Consider the following 10,894-nt stretch of genomic DNA (forward strand, 5'->3'; position numbering starts at 1 on the left):
TTACTAGAAATTTAACTATCTATGGGAAGGTGGTGATTATTAAAACCATGGCTGCTGCTAAACTTACATATGTGATGAATGTATGCACAATTCCTAACGAGTTCCTTATTAACCTTGATAGAATGTTTGCTAAGTTTATCTGGGGCTCCAAAATCGATCGCATTAAGCGTGGTACTATTATTGGTGAATACAACCAGGGGGGCTTGAATGCATTGGACATTTTTTCACAATGCAAAGCTCTAAAAGCATTCTGGGTAAATCGTTTAACAGACGAGCCTGTTAATGTGAATGTACCGTCATGGAAACTAATCCCTTTATATTATTTATATAAGGATGGTATTGCTAAAACAATCTTCAATATGAATTTCCCAAAACCAGGTGATTGTGGTTGCTTAAACTCGATACTTCCTTTCTACAAAGAGGTGATCTTGTGTTGGCATGAATGTGAAGCAAGCACTATTACGAATGTATCAGACGCGCAAATTGCCCTTAATCAAATTATTTGGTGCAATCAAAATATTGTATGTAATGGGAAAATACTTTTCTTCCGTCACTGGCTGGAAGCTGGCTTGATCTATATAAAAGATGTGATCAGCCAATCAGGAAATATTAAAATTGAGAAAATCTTCGCGAATTTGACAACCAAAGTAGACTGGTTAAGGGAAGTTTTTATTGTTTATAACGCTATTCCACTTAAATGGAAAATGCTAATTAAACAAGAACCCCAGTTATATCAAGCAACTGATGACCAGCAACAACAAACTGCTCATGTATTAGAAAATTACAATACAATTAAAAAAATAACAGTAAAACAGTATTACAAGACACTAGTTAAAAAAAAGTTTATTGTACCTTGGGTAAACGAAATGTGGGAAAAAAAATACAAGCTAAATGTTTGTTGGGCCAAAGAATGGGTTAAAGGACAATCAAAATTACCCAAGAGCGCAGATTATCAGCCTTTATGTACAAATTCCTGCATTGTATTTTACCAAACAATGATAAACTTTTTAAATGGCAGAAGACAGACTGCAAACTATGTCGTATCTGTAATTACACAGAAACGCAATAGTATATGTTTTGGGAATGTACACGTCTATGCAATTATTGGGCATGTGTGGGAGAGTTTATTAATAGCAATACTAACTATGCGGTTTCTTTAACATTTGATGATCTTGTTGCTGGTGTATCAAACACAGACACATGTGTCAATCATATTATTGTTATTGCAATGTTCTCTATCTATAAATCTTGGTATGTTTGCCAGAGCAAGTCTATAAGCACATTCAAATTTTTTAATTCTTTTTCATTATTTAAATCAGAGCTTATGTTTAGAATTAACATTGAACACGAAATTAATAAGCATAAAGCTAAATTAAAATGGGTAAGACTAGTTGAACTGGAATCCTCTCTCAATTAATAAAAAAAAAAAAAAGTCTCTGTTAATTACAATGTAGCCACATTACTTAAGCGAATATTTTTGTAATTATAATATATAATATTAACAGATACTATATGTATTATTTAAATAGATGATTATGATTGTAATTTTATGTAATATTGACAAATAAAAAAAAAAAAAAAAAGTACACAGTGTGTGACACACTCAAAAATTAGTGCTCCTTAAAATTTTTATCAGAATTATTAGAAATGAAGAGAAGGAAGACCATAAAAGAAGAATACCACTCCAATGTCCAAAGAAGCAAAACTTCTTGTCAAAAAACAAACAAAAAACATTGATTGTGGTACAAGTGCAGCGAAAGTTCAGACTCAGACGATACTACATGGAGCTCAGACATTGAAGAACTGGAAGGGCCAAGAAGTGCATCAGAAAGGAAATTATCGGCAGGCAAATGGATCGCTTAGACTGATCGATGTCTACATTTTAAAAAGCAAACTTTTTCGATGATTGCAGAAATTAATTCCAACCTAGCCGAATGTTCCAATCGCTGCTGGTTGGCATGGTTAACATCTGAAAGTGGTTTTCTTTGACCAGGCATGTTGTTATTTGAATACGATCGATGCTTCTTGAGAAAATGATCGTGGCAATTGATGACCTAGCCTGACAAGTTGGCGTAGGTGGCGCCCTATGCCAACTTGTCAGGCGAATGATGACCCAACTCTAGAAACTTGTCAATCACCTCACTCCTTATATGGAGTGTCTCTGCCCAACTATGACATCAAATTTCCAGAGCTGAACTGTAGTGCATGTTTACTTCCTGTATATGAGACAGGGTTAGTTTTTTTATCACATGCCGACTTTGGGTATGGCAAGATACTTTTTCACACGTTGTCCCAAACAACAAATTATTTATCACAATTAAATTTTAATATCCAGTAAGAATAGTGTTCTCCACGAGGCGCGCAGTGCCCCTCTTTAATTTATTTGTGCCCCTCTTTAATTTATTTGTGCCCCTCTTCAATTTGTAGTGCCCCTCTATTTATCTTCTGCACCCTCCTTTGTTTTCGGTGAACAGCTGTTTCTTGAGTCCCGGAAGATTAATTGACAGACGATAAAACAAAGAACTAAGAGACAGATAGTGGCATAGGTGACATCTAGAACAATGGATTGGATGTCAGGGGAAAAACTGGCTGAATAAATAAACAAAAAAACAATGGCTAGATGTGTGAAGTGATTGTCCCAAGCATTGCGTTCATCACGCAATGAGAGAGTCAAAACAAGTTCCCTCATCATTCCTGAATTAGCTTAGATACTTGAGAACAGAAGAACCAGCAACAATTTATTGGTCTAATTGCTTGTTACTTGCCTTTTATTGGCGAAAAGTAAAAAGAATCGTCGAATAAATCACCAAAACAAAACGTACCTCAGTACCCATAATGCAATCATCATAATGAATAATTTATTTACAGTCATCGGATTCGATTTTTTCTTTTTCTTTTAAATAGTTATTTTGTTATGTGAAAATATTTTTCTTCTTATTACTTGGGTTTTCAACTATTACAGTGCATTTATAAAACCTATGAAAATACTTGAAAGAAATTTAAAAAAATGAATGAAATGAATTTGATTGGTATGCTAATTATATGCAAATTAGCATCCCTCTTTAAATTTTATTTGTGGAGAACACTGAAGAATCTGAGATATAAATACAATACACCAGTCGAATAGCGAAGCACATGCTCTGGCGGACAGAGCTGTTTCTATCTCTCATCTCCAGCTAGCAAGCCTGCATCGACAACACATATTTTATGTTATATATATTTTTTTTCTATGGGGGGGTGGCCGATATGATCATTGTCGGCAACTTGGACATTGTGTAGAAAACATGCAGCGATTCAAACTGATCAGTTTGCCGACATTAAAAATTGCAGTAGTTGCCACAATGAACTCAGTCGTGCGGTTCCCGGTTACTAAGGAAGTAACCATAATCTCTCGCTTATGTCCAGTCAATAAACAACCTTTGTATGCGCAAAGGATTACATAATTTATCTTTTGTAACTATACAACGCTATTCAGGCAAACGAGTCTAGTCAGTGCTTTGGAGCCTGAATATCGACGATTCACATGATCACTTTGTAACTTGAACCACACAATCTATAAAATAGAAGTATACCCTGTAAAAGTATATATTTCTCAAACCACGTCCCAAACTGAAAATATTGGTCAGTTTGTTCAGTGGAAAGGTTATTTGCCGTTTCTGCCAAATGAAAACAGACTGTTCTACCGAAACTGTCAACAAACGTGTGAGAGCGTTTTATCATAACAATTAGGTTTAATTCAGTGACTATTATCATCAACTTTGATGTAATAAAGTTGATCAATGGACCCATCGTATCTGACATAATTTTATTATCATAGCAGAGACTGACATAATTGTCTATGAAAGTTATATGAAAGTATGGTAAAATTTAACAAAATGAAATTATACTAGATTTTAGTTGCTGATTGGGCTCTTGGACTAAAAAAAAATTAAGGAGGGACCTTGTCAAATAAATGAGAAGGAAACCTAAGAAACAAGAATAAATACATAACTATATGAAAGTAATGCCTTATATGTCTTAAATTTCAGATTGGTCAGGCAAGTGACTTGAAACCTGGAACAATGAATGAATATAACACGAGCAGAAGATTAGAATCTGGGAGGAAAAATCAGGTGAGTTAAATTTCTGTACCAGATACATCTATTAGACCAGCCCAGTACTGTAGCATCTGTCCTCAAATTTATAATCTTCTTGGCTGGATAACACAATGATAGTGATCTTTTCTGACCACAAAAGTTGAATTGCTAGAGGAAAATAAAATATTGGTTTAGCGAATTAGGTGGTGTTACTAATAGAAGGCGCTATGTAATTTATCTGTATGTTTAACAGGGTGTTGAACAGCATGATGAATACGGAGAAACTAAAGAACAAGTGTAAGTATTTAACACTCCTTTTGTCACACAACAAAAATGGTATGAGTGCAACACTTGGAGGGGGGGGGCATTTGCATGCAGTTAAACAGAAACTGTGTGAATATATTGTAATATAAACCGCGGTTTATCTTTGGACTTTAACGGTACCGTGTTTGGTATGTGGTCTAGTACTGAACAAAAGAACAAAAACGACATTTGGTCAAACTATTTATATAGACTATCACTTCAGTTACATCAGTCACTCAACTAGGATGGTTAGGAAGCGCTATTGTTAAAAGGTGTGAACGAGCAGCTTCTGAGAACCTCAGCTGGTCTTAAAACTATGACGTAATTGTCATCGGAGGACGCTATTTTTCTCCATTATTTATTGCGTTCGATGTTGCTCGAGAAAACCATGATCTTTTTGAAATTGTGCTTTATTTTTACATCAAACTAAAATCTCAACTGAACTGTGACTAGGAGTGATATTGAATTTTACAGATGAGCGTTCTTTTGCAATCTTGAAGATGCTTTACTCGAGAAAAACAGTGTTTTGTTGACAGTCTCCTTGTCTCGATCTCTAACAGTTTAGAAACAATTTTATTGCCACAAACATTGATGTCTGCAAACCTTTACAATATTCCTTTGTCCATTCTTGCTATTTTTGTGTGTTTTTATAGTCACTTTATGGCGAAATTTTGCATGTTTTTGTCGTCTATGGAGGTGGTCGCCATGTTGCTTTATTGCATGGTTTTCAATGGAAGTAATCGAACGAAAGAGATTTTTGATTGTTGTGTTTTCATATCCCTCCATTCTATTTATTTGACGACTGATACAAATCCCGTTCAGCTGTATCGGTGCTCATTTTTAGTTTCGTTTGAATATTTTTTGACTCCCATGTGCGAAGCACAAAATGGGAGTCTTTGCAGTTAGTGTGTATGTGTGTGTGTGTGTGTGTGTGTGTGTATGTGTGTATGTGTGTCCGACTGTTCCACTGCTATCTCAAGAACCATACATCGGTTTTTGATGAAACTTGGTGCATAGATGCTCTGGGCCAATGCGCAGATTTGATTAGGTTTTGGTAAAAATCCATGCTCGTTAATTACCTAATTTGCATGATAATTAGCTAATTTTTAGCTGTTCTATGACTGTTCCACTGATATCTAAAGAACCACTCATTGGATTTTGATGAAACTTGGTACATAGATGCTCTGAACATATGCGCAGATTTGATTAATTTTTGGTAAAAATCCGTGCATATTAATTACCTAATTTGCATGATAATTAGCTATTTTTTAGTGGTTCCATGACTGTTCCACTGATATCTAAACAACCACTCATTGGATTTTGATGAAACTTGGTACATAGATGCTCTGAACTAATGCTAGGTTTTGATTAGTTTTTGGTAATAATCCGTGGATACTAATTACCTAATTTGCATAATGATTAGTCAATTTTCGGTTTTTCCACTGATATCTCAAGTACTAATCATCACATTTCAATGAAACTTGGTACATAGATGTCATACGACACTGCACAGACCTGATAGTTTTTATGGTAATATCAGTACATATTAATTACCTAATTTGCATAATTAATTTTCAGCATTTGATATAAGTAGTTAGCATTACATTTCAATGAAACTTGGTACTTACATACTCAAGGACTATGCAGAGATTGATTGTTTTCGATAAATAGTTGTGCATATTAATCACCTAATTTGCATAATTAGTTAATTTTCAGCTTTTCCACAGGTATCTCAAGTACTAATCATCGCATTTCAATGAAACTTGGTACATAGATCCTTTAGGACTATGCAGAGACCTGATTAGTTTTAGGGTAAATAATTGTGCATATTAATTACCTAATTTGCATAATTAATTTTCAGCTTTTCTACTGATATCTAAAGTACTAATCATCACATTTCAATGAATCTAGAATTATGCAGACCCAATTAGTTTCCGGTAAATATTTGTGCATATTAATCACCTAATTTGCATAATTAACCAACTTTCACACTGATATCTCAGGTACTATACATCACATATCAATGAATGTACATGGATGCTGTAGGACAATAGACAGACCTGAATAATTGTGGGTTAAAATCTGTACATATTAATTACCTAATTTGCATAATTAACCAATTTTAAGCTTTCACACTAATATCTAAAGTACCGTAAAAACTCCAAAATTTCGATCGGTTTTAAATAATTGGTGTTAGATATGTGACGTGTTTTTAGAGTCAAAATTAAGGTGCATTTTCGGACGGTCGAATTTTTCAGAATAGAAATCTGCAAATGAAAAAATGGGGATGATAGACAGTGTGCTTCATTAGATTTTAAAAAATGCAATGTCCGTCAATTGACGTAAACTTCCCCGTGTTTCACTGTAAAAGCAAAGGTCGTGGCAGAGTTGTAACTCAAAATCTAAACAAAGTCATCAATCAGTGAGTATTATGACAAGCAAAACAAAACATCAAGACGCGGAGAAGAGGTCATCACAAAACTAATAGGTCAAAAGACAAAGCTGTCTCGCACTACCTAGAAAAACTTGCGAATGTTCGAAGTACAGGTACCCATTAGACAAAAGATGCATGGAAGTTTAGCAAACTATCTCCCCGACCCAGTGCAATGTATCCGGTTAGAATCAAAGCTCACGTGTCCCTTATTTGAGGGACCAAATTCTGCCGTAAATTCGCCCTTGGATTAAAAAATAAAATGGGATTTAAGAAAATAAAATGGGACTTTTAAGGTGTATTTTGGCGTCATTTTTCGGACATTTCAATCAATCCTGCCGGCTAAAATAGAGTCTAAGTTTTACCGTAGTCATTGACGTTTGTCTATTCAAGAGTACACGTGTATGATTTTTATCGTGACTAGCGTGAGCAGGTAAGCTTCCTTTCGAGAATGAGCTGTTATCACTGTGAACAATGTTAAATTATTCTTCAGATGACCAGTTTATTTTTTTAAAACAACTAATTTTTTTATTTAAAAAAAATCATGCCGTTTTCGCATCAAAATCCAAGCCAAAATATCGTACTACAACATCAATCTCTTCCGCATTGCGTTCAATAACATTAACATATTTAAATAAGCTATGGTAATTTGAACACGTTGGCATCATCCAGCTTTTTGATTGGTTAATTAGCAATTTGACCTATTTGACCTAAGAGAACATGGCGGATATCCTACAGCATCAAACGTTTGTACGAGACCGGAATCATTCGCTTACGATGAAACTAAGTTGACTTTTATTTGTATTTCATAACCATTCAACAAATTTATTTTGTGTACATTATTATAATCACTACTGAGTACAGTAATAATCAACAATTCAGAAACGCAGCATGCCGAGATTTTTGTGTTCGTTTTTATTTGAAACTTCGTTTATTTAGAATATATTTTCGTTACCAATAAAATAAAAATCTCTCAGTCAATCAGAAACCCGGATTCATGCCTTCGAGGAAGGTCCCGTTTGAACGCTCACATCATTTTTTTTTTCGTTTGGGGGAAAACTAAAACTGGTCGCAATTTTTGAATAAGAATGAGTCGGCAATTTTTAGTGGAGTCGAAAATTTGGAGGTAAATAAAACACCGAAACCCGGCAAATAAATATGCGAACGAATTTTTAGAGGGGTCAAAATTTTGGAGTTTTCACGATACTAATTATTCCATTTCAATGAAACTTAGTACAAAGATGCTCTAGGACAATGTACAAACCTAATTAGTTTGGGGTAAAAATCTGTTCATATTAATTCCCTAATAAGCATAATAATTCATAATTTTTTGGTTCTAATCACATTTCAATTAAACTTGGAGACATAGATTTTCTGTTACATTGCGCAGACCTCATTAGTTTTACACTTAAATCTGGTCATATTAATTTTCTGATTTGCATAATTAGTTTTCAGCTAAGTAATTTCGAATTATATTTAATGTGTCTCCAATACTCTCAGCACATGGGAGTTCTTTCTAAGCTTTCTTTGATTTGTTATGACTTTGCTTTGTGACACTTCAAAAACAAAGATTGCAGTGTTTGAAGATGTAGATTCTCGGGAGGCAACAGTACAGTCGGCTAGACTCAATTGCGTCCACGGACAGGGAGGGCCAGTCATTATCACGGGCTAAGGGGTGCTATTAGTCGGTGACCTTTGGTAAGCGGCTATTTACGAACGAAAAATGGATGACACGCGCAAAGCATGCTGGCATGTTTTGTTCTAATTTTGAAGCGACTTGCACAGGAACGCGAGAGAAGACGGACCCAACTTTGGATGCACAGAAACAGTATACAACGGGTGTAACAGAATATTAATGCATGTGGTAGACAGCGAACCAAATTTATTTTGTCTACAATTGGAGCTGCTGTACGCTCTACTTCAGCAACCAGATCAGTGTGGAAGTGAGGGCGGAGTAATGAGTGGTGGAATAGAGTCGTGATACGAACATGGGACAATTTTCACACCCAAAGGTCGCCGCAGAGGGCACTTAGCCATGGGCTAAGCGTTCGCGCATACTTCCTTAGCCCGTGCTGAGGGTCTAGACCGCGTCCAGATCAAATTTAACCCGTACTTAGCATTCCTTAGTCCGTGCTAAGCTTTCACGCACGTTTTCTTAGCACGGGCTAAGCAGCTGTGCGTGAACGCAAATATTATGTTCCTTAAAACATTTAAACAAATTAGGGACCAAAGTTTTTGTATGATTTCGTAGACTGCTTTCCTACTGTTGTTTCAACCCCAAAACTTGTTTGTATTCAAAATTAATTATGACAATGCATATTCATATTGAAACAAACTATGATAAAGGGAATTATATTATATAACAAAGGGCAAGGTCACTAGAGTTCAATTATGTTATTTTGAATATGGCATATTGTTAACAATCAAAAGTTACATTATCTAATACTATACACCGTTATCTATTATACTACTTAGTAAACTTCATAACCCTGCTGCAAGAGAAGACCACGCTGGAGATGACTATGGTGATTATAGATTGGTGAAAATCCACCCCACTGGTAAAACTGCAAGAGAATACAATGATGTAACGACCATATTTTATGAAACGATGTCACCAACAAACGAAATAATGAATATTTACAGTGTTCAGAATAAAAAGCTAGTTAGCCATTACAAAATGTAAGAATTGTATTTATTATGCTTCTTGCTTAAGTTGTTCCTGTTGTTCCCCCCTCCCCTTAGTATTCAGCACTGAAAACAAGTTTTATTTCTAGGTTAACGAATTGCATTTATTGCATTAAAACAAGAGAATTGTTAGCGCATGCAGACTTCATAAAAACGCCATCTGCGTGCCCGCAGAACCTACACGTAGATCAATACAAAGACATCATTGTTATGGTTTTTGCATGCCTCCAAAACTCACCTGCAGATACGCTTTCGAGGTACCCATAAATAAATGAAGTATTTGCCACTGTTCCTACAACCTACCCACCACTATACACTATACCTACCTATAGGAGCCGCATATTTGGCCCGACAGGTCTAATTCATGTGACATATTCACATCTGAGTTGGTACACCATTATGTAATTTTATTGAATTGTATCCTTGCAGAGAAAAAGAATGCATGGAGAAGAAAAACATGGATCAGGAAGTAGAACGGTACTTGTTCCATGGCACCAGACGTGAATTTGTTGACGCTATATGTCAGCAAAACTTTGATTGGCGTCTTAGTGGTACAAGCAGTGGGACAGTCTATGGCAAGGGCAGTTACTTCGCCAGGGATGCCAAATATGCTCACTATTATACACGCCCTGACACTAATGGTATCCGTTCGATGTTTCTGGCACGGGTGTTGGTGGGGTCATACACTGCTGGAAATTCGGCTCTTGTTAAACCGCCACCAAAAAATCCCATTAATCCCTTTGGTGATTCTTATGATTCATGTGTAAATTCCACATCAGATCCTAGTATATATATCATATTTGACAACAACCAAACCTACCCACAGTACGTTATTTCATACAAGTAAAATCAAAATATGTATTTTCAGTTTTGTTCAATGTGCATATTTAATAACTCAAATTTTAATTAACTGTTAATAAACAGCAGATTACAAGAAACATAAAACGTTGAACAAAATAACAAGTTTATTTTGCCCGTAACTCGAAGTTTTGTTCAATGTTAATAAAACTATTTATAATTTGGGTGTGGTCATTTTTTTAACTCCATGTTTTTGTAACTCGTTGCTCGTAACTCGATGTCTACATCTCCACGCCTTTGCCATTTTAAAGTAATTTTCAATGTTGAGAGCGTTATTCACTGAAAGCGCAGTTTAATCACGTGACATCCAGTGCGCTTGCGTTGCCACTTGATTGCCTCTGGAAGTTCCCTATTTTTATTGCGGTGGGTAATAAAGACTATCCTTCTTCCAGAAAGTTTTGACTCTAATGTATTCCGGAAAAGTACATTAATGGCCATGACAAGACGATTTTTCATTTTTGAACATTAGGCGTTTTTGAAACGTAACCTGTTGAACGTTTGGCATTTTTGGCACCTTTTTTTACATTTGGTAATTTGAAGC

General features: G+C 35.4%; 1 protein-coding gene across 1 annotated transcript in view; it reads left to right on the plus strand.

Annotated features, from left to right (window-relative positions):
• The window catches only part of LOC144350129 (protein mono-ADP-ribosyltransferase PARP12-like), a 31,959-nt gene extending 21,617 nt beyond the window's left edge, over positions 1-10,342 (plus strand). The window contains exons 5-8 of the mRNA XM_085505282.1: positions 4,029-4,112; positions 4,330-4,373; positions 9,286-9,489; positions 9,925-10,342. Coding sequence (XP_085361408.1) covers positions 4,029-4,112; positions 4,330-4,373; positions 9,286-9,489; positions 9,925-10,342 — 750 coding nt within the window. The remainder of the gene's footprint in view (positions 1-4,028; positions 4,113-4,329; positions 4,374-9,285; positions 9,490-9,924) is intronic.
• The last annotated feature ends 552 nt before the right edge of the window (positions 10,343-10,894 follow it).

The sequence above is a fragment of the Saccoglossus kowalevskii genome, chromosome 11, assembly GCF_978046115.1.
Source record: "Saccoglossus kowalevskii chromosome 11, keSacKowa6.1, whole genome shotgun sequence".
NCBI lineage: Eukaryota > Metazoa > Hemichordata > Enteropneusta > Harrimaniidae > Saccoglossus > Saccoglossus kowalevskii.